At 42.9% G+C, this 20,996-nt stretch overlaps 1 protein-coding gene across 2 annotated transcripts in view; it reads left to right on the forward strand.

Annotated features, from left to right (window-relative positions):
* Positions 1–219: 219 nt before the first annotated feature.
* Positions 220–20,996, forward strand: part of mta2 (metastasis associated 1 family, member 2) — a 32,023-nt gene continuing 11,246 nt past the window's right edge. Inside the window, exons 1-6 of one of the 2 annotated variants that reach the window (XM_020491667.2) lie at positions 220–638; positions 8,999–9,066; positions 12,490–12,583; positions 17,127–17,244; positions 18,647–18,710; positions 20,811–20,928. In XM_020491667.2, the coding sequence (XP_020347256.1) occupies positions 611–638; positions 8,999–9,066; positions 12,490–12,583; positions 17,127–17,244; positions 18,647–18,710; positions 20,811–20,928 (490 nt within the window). In that variant the 5' untranslated portion in view covers positions 220–610. The remainder of the gene's footprint in view (positions 639–8,998; positions 9,067–12,489; positions 12,584–17,126; positions 17,245–18,646; positions 18,711–20,810; positions 20,929–20,996) is intronic. The other variant, XM_020491668.2, reaches the window with a different exon arrangement.

Genomic DNA, 20,996 nt, shown 5'->3' on the forward strand with positions numbered 1-20,996 from the left:
CAACCAGATGATCTGCCTTCAGTATTACTTTAGTTATAGCTATTGGGTTATAAACCATGTTGGTTACATTTTTGCTATTTTATTAACGTAATCAGTGGTTCTTAGTGTTTAATGGTGATAGTTGGAGCAACTGTTATGAATTGTGTGTGTTGTCGGAGTTTTCCGATTCTAAACTACGTTATTTTCCGAAGATGACGTTTTCGAACGGGAGGGGGGGCAGTGTGTGTGTGGTGTGTGTGTGTGTGTGTGTGAACTGAGCAGAGGTGAAGAAGAGGAGGATGAAGCTGGGAACGGAGGATGGGAGGAAGAGTGGAATAAGCGACAGGCTAGCTATCAAGGGCTGTGTATGCATGCCTGCAAGTGTGAATGCGTGAGTGAGGAAGAGGGAGGTGGTTATCGGACTGAAACAAAGACGCATTTTGGAACCCCGAAACATTAACGGAAACTTTAAACTTTTACCAGCCAGAGCTTGGCAACTGTGCCGGGTCCCGGCTTTGTTTCGAGGCAGGGGAGGTTTACAATAAATGTAGGGATAAAATAGCCCCAGATCGAATTTTTTTTACGCAAGAGGGGAATCCCTTGGATAGTGTTTGTTGGGGGTAACGAGAGAATGGCGGCCAACATGTACCGAGTGGGAGGTAAGTCTCTTTTTTTTTTTTTTGAGACCTCTCAGCGTGATTGTTAGCTAGCTATGCTAGGGTAGTTAGCTAGCTGATTTGCATTTGCTAGCTAGCGAGTGATAGTTATTTCCGCGAAGGCTGGCTAACTAACAGGCTAACGCTACCCAGCTAACTTGTTAGCAGGACATGTCAAATTAGAACGCGTTCCTTGGCTATTGGTAGCGTGAACTAGTTTAGCTTATAGTTCAGCTTGATTTAGTTGGCTGTAAGACTTTAATCAACTTGCAGTGTAACGTTAGCTGGTAAAGTTAAGTTTATAACTAGCCATTTTAACGCTAGTTGAAACCAACAAGTTAACTTGAGTATGATAAAGTTACTCAAACATGTTTGTTTTACTTAGCCAGGTAACGTTAGCATACTCGACTGCAAGCGTTAGGTACCATCTGTCACTTGGTTTGGCTAGATCGCTAACGTCAACTTACAGCTAGCTAGCAAGTTAGCTTGCTGGCTCTGTAGGTAGTTAGCGTATGCTACCAATCATAGCTATAATCAATTGTCGTACTAAGTGGGAAGCAGCTGTATTGTTCAGAAGATAATCCCAAACTTCAAACTGTTCTGCAATTTATTCTCATCGTTAACATGTAGCTACATTGTTTACATAGGTTACAATATGGTGCATTTAGCAAGCTAACAATACTCACGTCTGTATGTTAAACGCCGGTAAACGTGTGATAGCTAGGTCGCAAGCTGGCTATAGCTAAACCGTCTGGATTCCTCTTCAACCCACAGGGTCGACAGCTTTATTTTACCATCAACATTGCCATTTTATGAGATTATTATTGGTGGTGGGAAAGATTATCAACATCAGTGGACTTGACTTGGTGCGACGTTGATTGTTCTTAATGTCTTGGCTTGAGTCCGTGTTTTGGTTGATGCACAGCCACTGACTGAACCAGTGAAATATATAGCCATGATGATACACACTGATACATTCTTGCTGTTTTATCGTTGTATAAGGTCCCACAAGAGCGTCTGTTTTTAGGTCACGGTGATTAAACGGTGCAGTGTCAGAGGAGATGCTACATTGTTTCTGTGCATAATACAATGTAGTCAAGCTCTTGTGCAAAATAGCCCCACAGAAAGCATTGGGCCAAACATCATTGATATGATTACTACTAGTAGATGACGTGTTGCAGTACATGAATTATGATAATGAATGCCTTATTTTATAGGCAACTGTATATATGGATATAACCCCTGACTGTCTGAAAGCCACATGACAGCAAGGCATTGTTTCGGTTGCAGCATTATGCATTTATTTAGTCTCTACGAACATGGCAATTACAGTATGGTATTTTAACCTTTTAATCCCCTTCACCTCAGTTATCTTGGCCTTGAGACTGTGCCTGAGATGGCACTGCTCTGCAGATGGTTGTGTCTTCCGGCCTGTCTGTTGATAATGCCTGCCTGCTTATTGTCCCCCACATCAGTAACTTCACAACACTGCCTCCCAGCACCTCAGAGCACGACAAAATACTTATGCACCCGTGCACCGTCGACCTACTGGAGGGAATCTTCCCCGAGAGCTCGAACAAAGAGTCAACCATTAAGTCTAATGTTGTGATGTTCATGCCAATTTTCTTGCTCCAGTCAAGGTGGTCACAAAGACCTGTGCCTAGCAGAATGTCTACCCATTTGGGCAGCTCTGGGCCAGCGTCTCACTAGGAGTGCTGATCTAGGATCAGATCTCCCCAGTCCATTTAATCTTATTCAGGCTAAACTGATCCTAAGACAGCACTCCTACTTAGAGATGTGTTCTGAATAAGGGCCTTGGTTTGGTATGTGTCTAAAACCTGTTGTTTATGGTGAATTTCAAAGCAAAACCAAAGTGTTGTGTTGAGCGAGTTCTGTTATCTTCCCAAACAGTAGTGACAGTACAGTGGACGCTGTCACAGCTACTAACTGTTGCTGCTTCTCCGTGGTGAAGCTTTTACTTTTGACGTGTCACTCTTGACATTATGCGTGTGGAAATAAATTGTGGGTGGAAATTAAATTGAGCCCTAATGATTAATTGGGATATGAGGGCGGCCTGTTGTATTTGCTCAGTGAGGCGGTTAGTCCCGAGGGTCCCACATTTCATAGTTTTAAATGTTTATCTGCACCTCATCTGAAAAAGTATAGTCTAGTGGATTTAGGCCTACTACTATATTCAAAACAGTCCTTTACCTCACAGAAAACCACTTCACTCTTATCATGAATAGCTTTTACTTGCCTCCATTAGCTGAATTGAATGGCTTGGTCTAGGGCTATGCCCTATTTTATAGCCAGAGGAGCCTATCGACAGGCTGGGTACAAGTCCTGTTGATATAAAGCGCATGGAATGAATCAATGGAGCAGTGCTTGCCACAGATGTTTTGTATGTAGCAATAGACCCACTAGTAGGGCTGTGATGGTCATGGAAATTTGGATGGCAGTAATCGGCCAGCCAAATGACCGTGGTTCACATAACTGTTTGAATAAAACAAAAATTACTATCATTTTTAGGGATGCACGACATATCGGTTAACATATCGGAATCTGACGATATTAGTTAAAAATGCCAACATCGGTATCGGCCCGATGTCTAGTTTAAGTATTGTCAAAGCTGTACATGTCAGCAAACACCGGCCACGAACGATGTGTTTACAATACTGCTTTGGTAATAAAGCATAATTTGTTCGACCGCAGCATAGCTAGCACCAATACAACCAGCCTGAAAACAATGAGCAGTACAAACTGCAGTCGTTTTCATTATTCTTAGTAATGATTTAGGAATCCTTGTAAGTATTAGCTAGGTTGCCACTTGTTGTTCACCTATTAAAATTGAACTTCAGTAAATGAAAATAAATAGCAACCCTGTTGCCCAAAGCTAACATTATAAGCAGCCAGCTAGCTTCATCTGGCTAATGAGGCTCGACCGGGCTATGTGTTGTGAAGCTAGCCACAATAAGAATTAGGCACAATAGTGGAATTTGCAGTTTGCCTTCAAAATAAGTGTCATTGACAGTGATGCAAATTAATACAAATAGTAGAATTATGCCATACTTTTATTTTGAACCCAAAGTCCGCTATTGTCGCTAATCCTTATTGTGGCTAGCTTCACGTAGATAGGTCCGACCACCATTAATCAAATAACCCTAATTTCTAAAACAGTTCTTATTTTAGATGACAGCTAGCTAACTGTATAGCTAACTATAGCTACTCAAACAGATTGTCATTTTGCTATGTTTTTGGGGAAGAACTACATTGTTTGTATCCATGAGCTTGCTTGCTTTTTTTTATAACCAGCACTGTAGGTGTACGAGACAACTTTACCAGCATCATCGCATACATATCGATGAATCGTTGTGACATATGAAATGCGAGTGATTGTATAATAACTACGTAAAAAATGTATGAATGCGTTAAATTATTATTTGACGTGCAGTCATATTCAGGTCCTGATTGGTCAACAAGCTTGTTTGACACGTCAAATAGTGTTATATTTTTTGACACGCAAAGAACCAAACGGTGTTCCATAGAAATCCTGGTTGAGAATGAAATGACTGAACAAAGGAACAACGGAACAGCACAGCAAGTAAGTGAAATAAATAGGTTTTGATTATATTTTACTGGTAATGAGGACATATTTAAATGCCAACAAATTAACTTTGTGTCACCTTTATTTAACTAGGTAAGTCGGTTTAGAACACATTCTTATTCACAGTGACGGCCCGGACGACGCTGGCCAATTGTGCGCCGCACTATGGGACTCTCAATCACGGCCGGATGTGATACACCCTGGATTCGAACCAGGGACTGTAGTGACACCTCTTGCACTGAGATGTCGTGCTTTAGACTGCTGTGTGTGTGTGTGTGTGTGTTAACTATTTAACTGTACCAGAATGCTTAAAAGGCCACAATTTTTAAATATCGGTTATCGGTATCAGTTTTTTTTTTTGTCAAGGAAGATATTGGTATTGGCCAAAAATGTAATATCGGTGCATCACTAATTATTTTAAAACATGCATTTTCTCCTTACCTTCTCTCCCTACTGCATCTGCTGCCATAGAAAGATAATTAACAGGCTTCCCTATTCCAGTCAATAATGGCATAATGTGTGGACTGGACGCCATTGAGAGTGTACCCAGAGGCTCAAAGCAGGAAGTAAAAGCAGGAAGTGTACCCATCAATATGTGCTGTGATTTGTTGATTAAACTCAACTGACATTACAAAAAATACATTCTACTGCGTGAGTCACATCAGTTAACAATACGTCATACCATGCAGCCATTGTGACTGTACCCATAAGTTTACCAGTCATTGCCAACTGCACGAATGCCCGGTTGTCCCGTCTTCAGTCAGCTGTTAGGTCCCCACACAAATATGTTTTTATTCTTCAAATAACTATTGGTGATACTGATATTTTTATATACATTACTAAATGTAAAAAATGTAAAATTAACATCACAGACATTTGGTTAGTGCTGACAAAGTATCTGAGCTGAGGTTGTCTTCTCAGACTGTGTTCCCCATTCCTCTTCAAAAAAAAACTCCCTGGGCCATTGATCCGGGAGGCACCGCTTCAGCCTAATGTCTCTCACTGATTCAGGCAGGCAAGGAGCCCTCATAGCAGAAAGAGGGAGGACACGGGGCAAGATGGAGAGCCTAGAACATGGATGAGTGTGGAGAAAGAGGGATAAATTGTTGAAGGGAAAGAAAATAGGGGACCTCTTTCTCTTAAGTGTTGAGACAGTCCGCATCGGACTTCCCCCTGTAATAGTGTGAGAAATGTGCTCCCACTCCAACCCCCCCCCCCTTTTATTGAATGGGTATGATGCATTTAACTGATAATGCCCAAGTAGCCTGTGTTTGGAGGATATACATTGGCACGGGTGTTGTTAGGCCTGAAACGAAGTGCCGGCAAATAGTGCCAATATATCCTCCAAACACCGGTTTCGAGGGCATTATCACCTTTATACAACGGGTTACTAACATATTGAAATAATGATTGAAATATTTTTATTGAAAACATTATTTTGATGAATTTATTCATACTATTTCTCCGCGTGTGTGGTTCCCACAGTGAAGCATGGAGGAGGAGGTGTGGCGGTGCTTTGCTGGTGACAATGTCTGTGATATATTTAGAATTCAATGCACACCTAACCAGCATGGCTACCACAGCTTTCTGCAGTAATACGCCATCCCATCTGGTTTGTGTTTAGTCCCACTATCATTTGTTTTTCAACAGACTGTTGGAAAAGCACTCCAGGTGAAGCTGGTTGAGAGAGAGCCAAGTGTGCAAAGCTGTCATGAAGGCAAAGGGTGGCTACTTTGAAGAATCTAAAATATATTTTATTTGTTTAACACATTATTTTGGTTACTACATGATTCCATATGTGTTATGTCATAGTTTTGATGTCTTCACTATTATTCTACAATGTATAAAATAGTAGAAATAAAGTTCCCTGGAATGAGTAGGTGTGTCCAAACCTTTGACAGGTACTGTGTGTGTGTAAACACATTTTGTTATAACATAACACCTGAATAACGAATGAACCGTATATAAAACAAACCAGCCTATTGAACATAAGTGTTGTTCCAAAAAATAAGGCTATAAAAACAATAACCCACATTTGGAAAGGCTACAAATTACAAAAATGGGCCCAAATAAAGTCAACCAAATAGCCTTTGTACGAAATTAACCAAATAAATGAGTGCAAGTAAGTATTTCAAGGCACACTTAACAGAATATTTTAGCCTGGGCCTGAGCTACATTTCCTTCGAAATAAGACGCATCTGTGAAAAGGTTTTGAAAATTGAACAAATAACTGCAATGAAGAACATTTCGGCCTATGTTCCTTTTCGTTATATCTTACCTAAAATGTTTCTGGCAAGGAACACAAGCATGTTCACCTTTTCTGGCTTTAATAGACTCTGGAGTGTGGTAACAATCAGTAACCTATTGCCTGTTGCATTGAAAACACAATAAGACGGAAGACTTGTTGCACAGATGCAGAGGTAGGCCTATTTGCGGGCGACGTTGGCCCAGAGAGCAAAGTGACCCTCATTCGCTCTCCACCATGAGTGGGTCATCAGATCCACCGATGACATCTTCGAGTAGGTAGAATGTGAGCTCTGCGCTGGCCCACTGTGTGACAGGTTTACTCCGCTCTCCCAAGTCGACCGCCCAGGGATGTCTTCTATGGTGAACATGCGCACTCGGTCTCAGTGGAAATGGTCAGAAATCACAATTTGAAAGGGTTTCGTATCACACAGGAGGTCAACGATGTGTGGTTACAAATCACCATTCAAAGGTGTCTGGTACAACATTACCATATGATTTGGTTTATATTTGTTTATTTGCAGACAAGAAAATATGATTTCCACATTGTACGCCAATGATTAGATTTAGGGTGGTTTGTGCATTACACAGGGTCGTCACTAGTTGCCACAGACATAAATCCCGCCTATTTCTTCAATTCTTTAATTAAAATCTGCTTTTAAACCTCACCCTAACCTCCACCCTAACCACATTTCTAACCTTAAATTAAATATATATTTCCCCCTCATTAATTTTCTCGATATAGCCATATTGTTTACTGCGTTGCTCGGTAACTATGCGCTTCCCAAGCCCCGGAATTAAAAAACAACAACTATATCAACGATGTTTGGACAGGTCGAAGGGAGGATGTGTCATTCCAGACATTGCCCAACCCTAGTATTTCATCACCAGTTATCATATATTTGCTTGTGTTTTGTAGATGTGTTGAACAGGGCTTTTGATTAGTCAGGACAGTCATTTAGCTGAGAGATATGGTACAGGCCCAGTGGTCTTTGCTGTGACCTGCAAATGACCCCTAAAACACACGGGTAGGTTTCCCTTCCACTCCACTGCTAGAACCAAAATATTGGCCACATGGGGCAAAATATCATGCGTCATGGCATATAACTGGTGAGGAAGCCGTTATGGTGGGTTAAGGTTTGATATTGTAACCTAGACCTTGTTTGTAGGCTAGGCCTATAATAGTGCAGGCATACAGCAAACCTATTTTTGTGTTGTCTTGGAAGTGATTGGAAATGAGTAACATCCTGGTTAATTCATTATCACTTCAGCAACTCTGGAATAACCGACTACTCTTCCTTGGTCAAACATTGGTTAGCCTAGTATTTAAATCAAATCCAATTTTATTGGTCACATACACATGGTTAGCAGATGTTAATGTGAGTGTAGCGAAATGCTTGTGCTTCTAGTTCCGACAGTGCAGTAATATCTAACAACTAATCTAACAATTTCACAACAACTACCTTATACACACAAGTGTAAAGGAATGAATATGTCCATATAAATATATGGATGAGTGATGGCCGAACGGCATAGGCAAGATCCAGTAGATGGTATAGAGTACAGTATAAACATTATATAGAGTGGCATTTAGGCTGTGCCATTTGAAAATAAACCCATCCTAGCCAGTGTGAAGGCCGACTAGTAGCTATAATCTTTAGGTAGCTTGTGTCCGCTGAGGAATTTAGCCTGATGACACTGCAGGCAGTCTTTTGAATGGGATATTCAGTGTTCGTCAAATCAAAGTTTATTTGTCATGTGCACCCGATACAACAGGTGTCACCTTACAGTGAAATGCTTACTTACAGGCCCTTCCCAGCAGTGCAATTTTTAAGTAAAAAATTGGTATTAGGTGAACAATAGATAATTACGGAAATGACATTAAAAAGACAGTGAATAATAACAGTAGCGATGCTTTGTACAGGCACTGGTTAGTGCCGTTGACCCTGGATAAACTATCATTGGGCTGTGTGAAAGAGATGCAGGCCCACCGTCTCTGTAGGTAAAGTCTTAGAGCTTAGTTCATTGAATGGAAGTCTCATTTTTGTTCACTTTTTTTAGTCACACCAGTGTCTTTCATAATGTAGCTGTATTCTGAGAAGTGAGGGAATTAAATTCCTAGACCTCGCAAGCAAGCACCAATCATGTTAGGAGGTAGCCTGCCATGTCCGAGTGGATATTACCTCACTTGTCTTTTGAAATGGAAGACACACAGACAGGACAGGACGTGTTGTGCAAAGCTATTTGCTCTCCCTACCCAGCACCAGTCGCCATTTTTGCTAGATTGATTTTGCCTGGCCAAAGCCAGCCTGCGTGACGTCATTACTGTAGTGGGTTCCCGTTTAGTCATATTTAGTAATTGACTGTACAAGGACTCACAGTCCCAAACTCCTCACACAACAGGGGTTTTCCTTTGAACATGTTACAGTAACCGAAGAGATCAAGTTCAAAGTCCTACACACTGAATTGACATGATACAGATTTGTATGATTTCTACTTTCTCTTTCCCTTTCAGATTACGTGTACTTTGAGAATTCCTCCAGCAACCCTTACCTGATCCGCAGAATAGAAGAGCTCAACAAGGTTGGTGGAATAATCGGTCCTTCACATCTAACCTCTGATTTGGTGCGTTTACATTTAAAAAAATCTTGCTGACATTGACAACCCCTTTATAAAGGTTATCATGTCTGACCTTCTAGCCAGTCTGTCTGTAACCCATTCATACCCTGGGATGGTGCTGGTGGTAACACACACACACACACACACACACAAACACACACAGACAGACACTAGTGACAAGATGCTGGTGCAAGAGCCATTACATAACGTGGCTAGCTGTAGCAGTCGTGTAGCGGCGTATGGCACATGCTTGTTTCCCAGTCAAAGGATTAAGCTCATTTATGTAACACTCTTAAATTGAAGGGTTTGTGGCAAACACCACTATGAAAACTCAATCTAATGGAAGTAGATGAGAAGAGGAATAATCTACAGTTGAAGTCTGAAGTTTACATACACCTTTGCCAAATACGTTTAAACTCAGTCTTTCACAATTCCTGACATTTATTCCTAGTAACCATTCCCTCTCTCAGGTCAGTTAGGATCAACACTTAATTTTAAGAATATGAAATGTCAGAATAATAGTAGAGAGAGATTTATTTCAGCTTTAATTTATTTCATCACATTCCCAGTGGGTCAGAAGTTTACATACACTCAATTAGTATTTGGTAGAATTGCCTTTAAATTGTTTACTTGGGTCAAAGGTTTTGGGTAGCTTTCCTCAAGCTTCCCACAATAGGTTGGGTGAATTTTGGCCCATTCCTCCTGACAAAGCTGATGTAACGGAGTCAGGTTTGTAGGCTTCCTTGCTCGCACATGCTTTTTCAGTTCTACGGGATTGAGGTCAGGGCTTTGATGGCCATTCCAATACCTGCCATTTTGCCACAACTTTGGAAGTATGCTTGGGGTCATTGTCCATTTGGAAGACCCATTTGCGACCAAGCTTTAACTTCCTGACTGATGTCTGGAGATGTTGCTTCAATATATCCACATAATTTTCCTTCCTCATGATGCCATCTATTTTGTGAAGTGCACCAGTCCCTCCTGCAGCAAAGCACCCCCACAACATGATGCTGCCACCCCGTGCTTCATGGTTGGGATGGTATTCTTCGGCTTGCAAGCCTCCCCCTTTTTCCTCCAAACATAACGATTGTCATTATGGCCAAACGGTTCTATTTTTATTTCATCAGACCAGAGGACATTTCTCCAAAAAGTATGATCTTTGTCCCCATGTGCCGTTGCAAACCGTAGTCAGGCTTTTTTATGGTGGTTTTGGAGCAGTGGCTTCTTCCCTGCTGAGCGGCTTTTCAGGATATGTCGATATAGGACTGATTTTTACTGTGGATATAGATACTTTTGTACCTGTTTCCTCCAGCATCTTCACAGGGTCCTTTGGTGTTGTTCTGGGATTGATTTGCACTTTTCGCACCAAAGTACGTTCATCTCTAGGAGACAGAACGCGTCTCCTTCCTGAGCGGTATGACGGCTGCGTGGTCCCATAGCGTTTATACTTGCGTACTATTGTTTGTACAGATGAACGTGGTACCTTCAGGAATTTGGAAATGACTCCCAAGGATGAACCAGACTTGTGGAGGTCTACAATTTTTTTTGAAGTCTTGGCTGACTTCTTTTGATTTTCCCATGATGTCAAGCAAAGAGGTACTGAGCTTGAAGGTAGGCCTTGAAATACATCCACAGGTACACTTCCAATTGACTTCAATTAGCCTATCAGAAGCTTCTAAAGCCATGACATCATTTTCTGGAATTTTCCAAGCTGTTTAAAGGCACGGTCAACTTAGTGTATAAACTTCTGACTCCCTGGAATTGTGATACAGTGAAATAATCTGTCTGTAAACAATTGTTGGAAAAATTACTTGTGTCATGCAGAAACCTACTTGCCAAAACTATAGTTTGTAAACAAGAAATTTGTGGAGTGGTTGAAAAACGAGTTTTAATGACTCCAACCTAAGTGTATGTAAACTTCTGTACCAGTCAAAATGTGGACACCTACTCATTCATGTTTTTTTAATATATATATATTTTTCTACATTGTGGAATAATAGTGGAGACAAACTATGAAATAACACATGGAATCATGTAGTAACCCAACAAGTGTTGAAACAAATCAAAGTATATTTATTTTATATTTTTCAAAGTTGCCAACCTTTGCCCTGATGACAGCTTTGCAGAAGTCTTTTCCAACATTCTTGAAGGAGTTCCCACATATGCTGAGCACTTGTTGGCTGCTTTTCCTTCACTCTGCGGTCCAACTCATCCCAAAACATCTCAATTGGGTTGAGGTCGGTTGATTGTGGAGGCCAGGTCATCTGATGCAGCACTCCGTCACTTCTTTGCAGCAGTTTGACCATGAATGCCTGATTCACGTAGTCTCCTCTGAACAGTTGATGTTGGGATGTTTCTGTTACTTGAACGCTGTGAAGCAATTTCTGAGGCTGGTAACTATCTTATCTTAACTCTGGGTGGCGGTCCTCATGGGAGCCAGTTTCATCATAGTGCTTGATGTTTGTTGCAACTGTTCTTGAAATGTTTCGGATTGACTGACCTTAATGTCTTAAGGTAATGATGGACTGTTGTTTCTCTTTGCTTATTTGAGCTTTACTTGCCATAATATGGACTTAGTGCTATTTGGTAAAAGACCATCTTCCTTGTCACAACACAACTGATTGGCTCAAACGCATTAAGAAGAACATCAAATCCACAAATTAACTTTGAAGAAGGCACACCTGTTAATTGAAATGCATTCCAGGTGACTACCTCATGAAGCTGGTTGAGAGAATGCCAAGTGTGCAAAGCTGTCATCAAGGCAAAGGGTGGTTGCTTTGAATAATCTCAAATGTAAGATATATTTTGATTTGGTTAACACCGTTTTGGTTACTACATGATTCCATATGTGTTATTTCATAGTTTTGACGTCTTCACTATTCTACAAAGTAGAAAATAGTAAAAATAAAGAAAAACCCTTGAATGAGTAGGTGTCCAAATTTTGGCTGGTACTGTATGTATCTATGCATGTATGTATGTATGTATGTATGCAGTTTCATTACTATTATTTTGACTGAGGATGCGTCAGAAATGGCATCCTGCTTCCTATCTAGTGCACCACTTTTGTCCAGAGCTTCATTGAGGCTGCCATTTCATGTCAGGCTGAGAATTGCCAAGGACCTTACGACAAGATGTTATCATGATACTTCGGTGCTGATACGATGTATTGCGATTCTATATGCGTTATGATTCAATAACGTGATTTTATTGCAATTTTTCCACACGTATTGCTCACTACGTTATATGTCTGCTGCAGAGAGACGAGAGCTTGAGATTTGTTTTGATCAGTCATGGAAATAGAAAGACAAATATTCAAGAAAGGCAATTTGGCAAGCTTGGGAAGTGCCGCCCAATAGTAATTGACAGCTCTTGTCACGTCTCTCTCAGACGGCCAATGGGAACGTGGAAGCCAAGGTGGTGTGTCTGTTTCGAAGGAGGGACATCTCGGGCAACCTCAACACTCTGGCCGACAGCAACGCAAGTGAGTACAACCGTCTTTCTACCTGTCTACTTCAGTCTCTCTCTTAGTCTGTCAGAACTGCTTTTCACTGCTTTCTAATATATACTGCTTGAGAGCGGGCTAACTCGTATCTCTATGCTAAACTAATGCTGTGTAGTCCATGCTCTCTGTAAAGTTATTGAAGAGCATTATTAGTCTAGACGAAACATCCTCTTTCATAAACCAGTTTATTATCTCCATCCAGGATATGAGTACTGTTTTGTGTTCCAATCAGATTGGCATCTCCCTCTGCACTACCAGCAGGCAATTGGCTCTCTCTCTAAGTAGAGGGATGCTCCGGTTGCATCCCAAACGGTACCCTATTCCCTATGTAGTGCACTATTTTTGACCAGATCCTTATGGGTCTTTAGTGCGCTACTTTTGACCCATCTATGGAATAGGGTACCGTTTGGAACACACCCTCAGTCTCCTTCTGAAGCACAACTGTGTGTGAGAGACTGTGCATAGTGCTGTTCCACTGCAGCTTTTAGTAGGAAGCGGATACTGATGTAGGATTCATTTTCTATGGAGAAGGGAAAGTTAGTTTTTGTTTCTATCGTGAATCACACTGTACTTGTTTGTTGTAGTAGGACTAATAGTGTCTGGTTATTGGTTTGAGAGTCAGTGTTTAAATCACACACAGTCAAGGGTATCTCACTGAAGTGACCTGGTGCAGAGAGGTGGCGATGAAGGGGTAGAGAGGGAGAGAAAAGCGGGTGCCGAGGTAGTTAGGTGATGCTAATGACACACCGATGACTGAGAGTTCTCCTTGGATTCTCTCTCTCTCACACACACACACATATCTAACATGGTGGGCTGCATTCAGTGCTCCAGACAAGACACAACGATCCACACCTCAAAATGGATGCATTATCCATCGACCTGGAATGCAAATTTATAGTAGTAAGTCACTCTGGATAAGAGCTTCTGCTGTGAAGTAAAACTTTGGTCATGTCTGTGGCTGTTTAGTGACATTAGTCGGTCTAGTAGGAGGCAGGCATGGCCAGGAGGAGCAAGGTGGATGGGTGATCTCCTCTCCTGCCTCTCAGCCCTGGAGCTCTGCTAGCCGTGTGGTTATGTCACCGCGGTGTGCTGGCGTTATCTGGCCCTGTGGCCTGTGTGCTGTGGAGGTATTCCATCCACCCTCCCCTGGAGGTCAGCGGAAAAACAGACAGAGGGCCCTCAAACTGGCTGAAACCAGTCTATGAGCCTGGGAGAGAGGAGGAGGCTGAGGTTGTGTTCCAAATAAACGGCCACAACTGGTCCGGAGTGCCGACCGTGTCCAGTCTTGCCCCAGTCAACCTTTGAGAACTGGTCTGGCCTTGCTGCCTGGTCCGCTCTGGTCTGGCATGCTTTTGTATATACACCCGCTTTCGGCCGTTACGCTGCTCTACGTCTTCGTTCTCCCTCTCCTGCGTTTTGGCTCTGGCGCCCCCAAAACAAAATGCCTGTACTCCAGCCTCTCACTCGGCAGCACGCGCCACTGCTTTGGCACTGTCCTGTTATACAGGACCAGGGCTTCTTTCTCCTCTCCCACCAGACCCCCTCCTGCCCCCCCAACACCCCCTCTCATCTTAGTGCAGCCCCCTGCACCCCTCCCTCTCTGCCTATCCTCTGGCCCAGGCACGCTGCTCAGAACAAAAGGCCCTTGATGTGTCCCACAGGGCTGCGGCACGCAACGGGTTAACTCTGACTTGCCTTGTGTCTTTGTCAGGGAAGAGTGTATGTGAGAGACTGTGTGCAGGGAGAGAGAGAGAGCGCGTGCACTGCTCTGCCCATTTGTGTGTCCCTCCTGTCTCTGTGTGTGTGTACAGTATGCGTTTCTTTTTTACGTGTGTGTGTGTGTGTGTGTGTGGGTAGATAATGGGGGGGATGGGCGCCTCAGGTTTGGTGCACAGGGTTTCCCACTTAGTCTGGCAGGGACTCGCCGGACAAGGGAGGGGGGGATGGTGGAGGAGGGGGGATTGAGGGATGGCAGGAGGGGTTAACAGAAAGGGGTGTGGTCTGAGGTCCCGTCCCCTCTCTCTACCACTGACAGGGTTTCCTTTGGCTGAGTGCAGGGGCGGAGTCCGTGGAGATCGAGAGATAGTCCTGCCCAGTGCTCTCTCCCCGCTCAATTCACCACCCCCGCCACCTCACACACATTACTGACTCACCCTCCTGAAATTTAGGAATGTACAATCTAGTAGTGTAACACAAGGTATAATACAAAACTGTCTTCCGTATGAGGAAAATGAATGTTTCTTTATCAGCATGGACTCATTTTAGCCTGCCAGATCATAAAGGCTATATGCAGTATTTTTTTTTACATTGTAAGGGCATACTAGGTCAGTCCCTAGAATAGACAGGAATAGTTTGTCCTTCCGAGTAGGAAAGGATGTTCATGGTCGTATTGGTTACACTTACGTAGTAGGGACCGGTACAAGATAAAGTACCAGGGCATACAGTGCGTTCAGTATTCAGACCCCTTCCCTTTTTCCACATTTAGTTACGTTACAGCCTAATGCTAAAATGGATTAAATAAATGTTTGTCCTCAGTCGACACAAAATACCCAATAATGACAAAGCGAAAAACAAGTTGTTTAAAAAAAAGAAAAGAAATGGCAGATGTTTAAAAAAGAAATATACCTTATTTACATAAGTATTCAGACCCGTTGCTATGAGACTCGAAATTGAGCTCAGGTGCATCCTGTTTCCATTGATCATCCTTGACATGTTTCTACAACTTGACTGGACATTGATTTGGAAAGGCATACACCTGTCTATATAAGGTCCCACAGTTGACAGTCCATGTCAGAGCAAAAACCAAGCCATGAGGTCGAAGGAAAGGTACCAAAACGTTTCTTCAGCATTGAAGGTCCCCAAGAACACAATGGCCTCCATTTTTAATTGAAAGAAGTTTGGAACCACCAAGACTCTTCCTAGACCTGGCCGCCAGGCCAAACTGATCAATCGGGGGAGAAGGGCCTTGTTCAGGTAGGTGACCAAGAACCCGATGACAGAGCTCCAGAAATACCTCTGTGGAGATGGGAGAACCTGCCAGAAGGACAACCATCTCTGCAGCACTCCACCAATCAGGCCTTTATGGTAGAGTGGCCAGATGAAAGCCACTCCTCAGGAAAAGGCACATGACAGCCCGCTTGGAGTTTGCCAAAAGGAACCTAAAGGACTCTGCCAGTGAGAAACAAGATTCTATGGTCTCTTTGGCCTGGTTGTCAAGTGTTACGTGTGGAGGAAACCTGGCACCATCCCTATGGTGTAGCATGGTGGTGGCAGCATCATGCTGTGTGGATGTTTTTCAGCAGCAGGGACTGGGAGACTGGTCAGGATCGAGGCAAATATAAAAGGAGCAAAGTACATAGAGATCATTGATGAAAACCTGCTCCAGAGCACTCAGGACCTCAGACTGGGGCGATGGCTCACCTTCCAACAGGACCACGACCCTAAGCACACAGCCAAGACAATGCAGGAGTGGCAAATCTCTGAATGTCCTTGAGTGTCCCAGCCAGAGCCTGGACTTGAACCCAATCTAACATCCCTGAAGAGACCTGAAAATAGCTGTCCAGCGATGCTCCCCAAACAACCTGACAGAGCTTGAGAGGATCTGCAGAGAAGAATAGGAAGAACTCCGCAAATACAGGTGTTCCAAGCTTGTAGCATCATACTCAAGGCTGTAATTGCTACCAAAAGCTATTCGACAAGGTACTAGGGTCTGTAATGTGTCTGAATATTTATGTAAACGTCATATTTCAGTTGTTTTTTTAAATGAGTAAGTTAGCTAACATTTCTAAAAACCTGTTTTTGCTTTGTCCTAATGGGTTATTGTGTGTAGATTTAAAGTTTTTTTTAAAATTGAATCAATTTTAGAATAAGGCTCTAATGTAACAAAATGTGGGGGGTCAAGGGGTGAAAAAGTCAAGGGGTCTGAATGCTTTCCATTTGCACTCTATATAAAGACAGACATTCTTGCATTTCCAGATTTATATGAAATGTGACCTATAATTAGTTCAATGTAAGTGAAGTAGTTTTCCTTCCATAAAAATGGTAATTAAGTTTGTTAAAAGCAGATTTTCTGTGTTGGAATGGAGTGGGCGTACCCCTAATTGGGCAGCTCATCATGACATCATCCTCTGAGGGAATTGATTTTGTAAATCTTTTTTTTAAATGGTCTGCTTGAGATACAAATTTGAGGTGGGGTTTTTGAATTGTGTCCACCCCACCCCATTTTTTCCCCCTCCAATTTATGCTTCGCCACAAATAGGAGTATAGGATGAGTCAACATATGTCCCCGGAGGCAGCTGTTCGATCCTGTGTTCCGACACTCACTTTCTGAGCTTTATCCTTTTACTGTAATCCATCAAATGTTTATTTCTCAATAAAACTTGAAAAATATATATATTTTAAAGAAAATATACAAAGAAAGGTAAAGCGGGATCTTCATAGCCACAATTAGCAATCAGTTGTGTTGATGTGAATTGGAAAGTGTGCTTTGTTGCTCATTTTGTTTTTGTGTGTGTTTTCATAGGAGACTTTGAGGAGGAGTCCAAGCAGCCCACAGTGTCTGAACAGCAGAAACACCAGCTGAAACACAGAGAACTCTTCCTCTCTCGGCAGTTTGAGTCTTTACCAGCCACTCACATAAGGTAATCGAGAGAGAGAGAGAGAGCGTGTGTGTCCTGAGGCGTAGACTCACCACATAGCAGTAGCTGCAAACAAGAGTTCTGCCATTGAACCAGTTCAACCCTGACAAGATATAGTGTCATATGACAGGACTGATATGTCCAGTCCTGACTTCCCTCATCAACTCATCCATGACCACTGGCTGTATCCTCTCTGACTTTAAAATGGCCACAGTTGCGCCCCTTCTCAAGAAACCAACACTCGACCCCTCTGACGTCATAAACTACAGACTGGTATTCCTTTCTTTTCTCTCAAACACTTGAGCATGCTGTCTATGACCAACTCTCTCGCTATCTCTCTCAGAATGATTTTCTTGACCCTAACCAGTCAGGCTTCAAGACGGGTCACTCAACTGAGACTGTTTTCGGTGTCATGGAGGCTCTCCTCACTGCCATAGGAACTCTCTCTCGCTTATGTTCCCATCCTACCGAGTTCTATCCGATGCCTTCGACACGTGAACTATCGGATCTTCCTCCCCAGCCTCTCAGGCCATTCCTACCAGGTGACGTGGAGAGGATCTGTGTCTGCACCACATGCTCTTACTTCTGGTATCCCCCAGGGCTCAGTTCCAGGCCCTCTTCTCTTTCGACACCAAATCACTCGGCTCTGTCATATCTTCACTGGTCTCTACTATCATCGCTATGCGAATGACACTCAACTACTCCCCCGCCCCCCCCTTCTCACATCCAGGTCGGCCCACCACTTCAAGCTCAACATCAACAAGAATGAGCTGCTCTTCCTCCCAGGGAAGAGTCCTTAAGGTCCTTAACTCCCGTCTGGACTAGTGCAATTTGTTTTTGGCTGGGTTCGCCACTCGTGCCATCAAACCCCTGCAACTTGTCCTGAACACCGCAGCCCGCCTGGTGTTCTCCCATGTCACCCCACTCCTCCACCCCACTCCACTCCACTGGCTTCCAGTCGAAGCTCGTATCCACTACAAGACCATGGTATTGCCTACGGAGCAACTACCATGCCCCTCCCTACCTTTAAGCTATGCTCAAACCCTACACCTCAACCGGAGTACTCTGTTCTGCCACCTCTGGTCTCTTGGCCTTCCCACCAAAACGTATCTATGGCCTATTCATGACCATTAAGCCAGCAATGTGTTCAAACTGTCCCTTCGTAACATGAACCATCACAGTTCAGGCTCTTGATCTCAAAATAAGTTAAGGGGTTATAAGTGTAAAAATACTTGAATTGTGTCAAAGTTTTCTTCAATATTTACAACTTGTTCATTTACAGCATTTTCCAATGCCTTATTGGGGATATATTACAGTAGTTAGGATTGGTGCAGGTCAGTTCAGATGAATAGTGTGTATTGCATGGTACCTTCTAGAACTCTGAATGCTCTTCCCTGGTCCCCAGGGGGAAATGTAACGTTACACTCCTCAACGAAACAGACGTCCTCGCCGGGTACCTGGAGAAAGAGGTGAGCTTCACTTTTTCTTTACAATGATGCAAACTGGACACTAAGGATTTATTCCAAAATATTTGCATCCCCCCCGAATATATTTGTATTACTCTTTGCGCAAGGACTGTAAAACACAAGGAGAAATTAGTACTGTAGGTACTGAAGCATTGAGTGACTGTGTAAATCCGGGATGGGTAACTGATGCAACTCAATAGATCAGGGGTCGGCAACCTTTTTTGTGTAGATTGTCAATTTTACAATTTGTTCTACCAATTCTAACGATCTGCGTGCCAGTAATGATTTGCATATGTGCATTACAACTAATTGTCTGTATTGAACATCTAATGGCCCACAAACAGATGAGTTCCATAGGTCGCTAAACAGAGGACCTGTCCATTAGCACCACGGGCTTGATCTTGGAACACAGATTCTCCTGGTGAATGTGATCCTGACAATCTGATCTAAAATCAGCTCTGTGAAGCCTTTGTTTCCCCACCATAGCGGGGCCACTGTCAGTTGTAATAGCCAATAGCTCTCTCCTAAAAATTACCTGCGATGGCTAATGCCACATATTTCCCTTGAGTAGTATAGTGCATGGGTTTTATCCCTGCTCTGAGTCAAAGTATCATGGAATGTCATTCACATCCACACTCATCAAGAGCCACACAGGTGCATCTTTTACCGCTACAGTTTGCTGGTCCTATACATTTCCGTCCATCTCGGTAACATGCCTTTTCAACAGTTCTGGCAGACACAAGCATGCCTTTTATCTTTGGGATGATTGTCTTTGTTCGGCCATCCATCAAATAAAGCCTGTGAACTACTGAGGGAAGCCTCCTTGATATATTCCCCATTTAGTAAATGGTTTTCCATGTTTAGGAATGCACTGCTCAACTCTCTCTCCCCTCTGTAGCTTGATTTCTGACTGCATGTAGATTTGTAAGAACACTGCTTTGCTTTTCATACCTGGACATGGCCCTCTTGATTCCTTCATTATTGTCCGCCTCACCCAGAAGTTTTTCTCATATCTCGTTTCAAAATGACGCCGTACACTTGATGTCCGACAAACCAAAGTTTTTACGAATCCACACTCCTTTGTCCAAGTGGCAATACATGAGTGGACATCTGCCTTATTTTCCTTTGGACATTTTGTGTCCTGAACGTTTTGAAATAACAAAAGAAGGCTTGCTAGCTGCTTGGCATGTGGAAACGAATCTCATCTTCAGTGTTGCCTTGGTTTTGAATTTGGCGGGAGAGGCGAGGTGGGTCGTCTTGCACAGAACTAATAATATGAAACTCCTGCGAAATCTTGAAAGCCCATTGGCTAATCAGGGTTGACATACCTTGGGAACTACAACATTGCAGTGAATCCCAATGTAATTTTGAAACCAGTGCCTGCAATTTCAATTATTTTCTCCAGTTTATACCAAATAACCTATTGCCAAAAAGAAGTGAGATAATAAACGTCAAACCAAGGCTTAGCACGCCACGCTAAAACCTGTATTACACTTTTATCTTTTTTGGGTGGGTGGATTGCCAAGCCTTGGCCGTTTATTGTCTCACCGGTTGCCGACCCCTGCAATAGATGTTAGCCAATATGCAAAGTAACACTTGTTAGGTAGCTAAGATAGGCTAAATATGACTAAACTGGAAAGTACATTTCCTGAAGAACGTTTGTGGGCTTGCTTCAGCTCAATCAAGATATTTTTTTGCCATTCCATAGCCATTTAATCTTTTGATACATTGAAAGAGCAAGTTATTTCAAAAGGCATAACAGGCGTTCACCTTCCGGGGTGGGGGGGGGGGGGGGGGGGTTAGAAGTCATGGAAAAAGTAATGACATTTGATCTTTCAAAATGTATATGAATTCTGGCTAGAGTAACTTAGAGTAACCAATTATTCTTTTTTAAATTAAAGTTAGCTGACATGGGCTAATTGAGTAACTGTCAGTTACATAAGAGAAAAGAGAAACTGTTTATGCGCACAACCCGTATGTGTTGCTATTCTAACTCTCAACAGTAAGTTAAGAGTTATATTACTGAGTTTCTGAGTGGAAATTGGTCAGAAGGGGGGCTGTCTGCCTCTAACCCCATCCTTCCATCTGTTTTCTGTGCTCCAGGAGTGTTTCTTCTACTCGCTGGTGTTTGACCCGGTCCAGAAGACCCTGCTGGCGGACCAAGGAGAGATTCGGGTGGGCTCCAAGTACCAGGCCGAGATCCCCGACAAGTTAGCCGAAGGTCTGTGTCTGTCTGTGTGTAGAAGGGGGGGGGGTGTTTGGGTGGCTGAACTCTGACCTTTTACACCG

The sequence above is a fragment of the Oncorhynchus kisutch genome, linkage group LG9 (genome assembly GCF_002021735.2).
Source record: "Oncorhynchus kisutch isolate 150728-3 linkage group LG9, Okis_V2, whole genome shotgun sequence".
Lineage (NCBI taxonomy): Eukaryota > Metazoa > Chordata > Actinopteri > Salmoniformes > Salmonidae > Oncorhynchus > Oncorhynchus kisutch.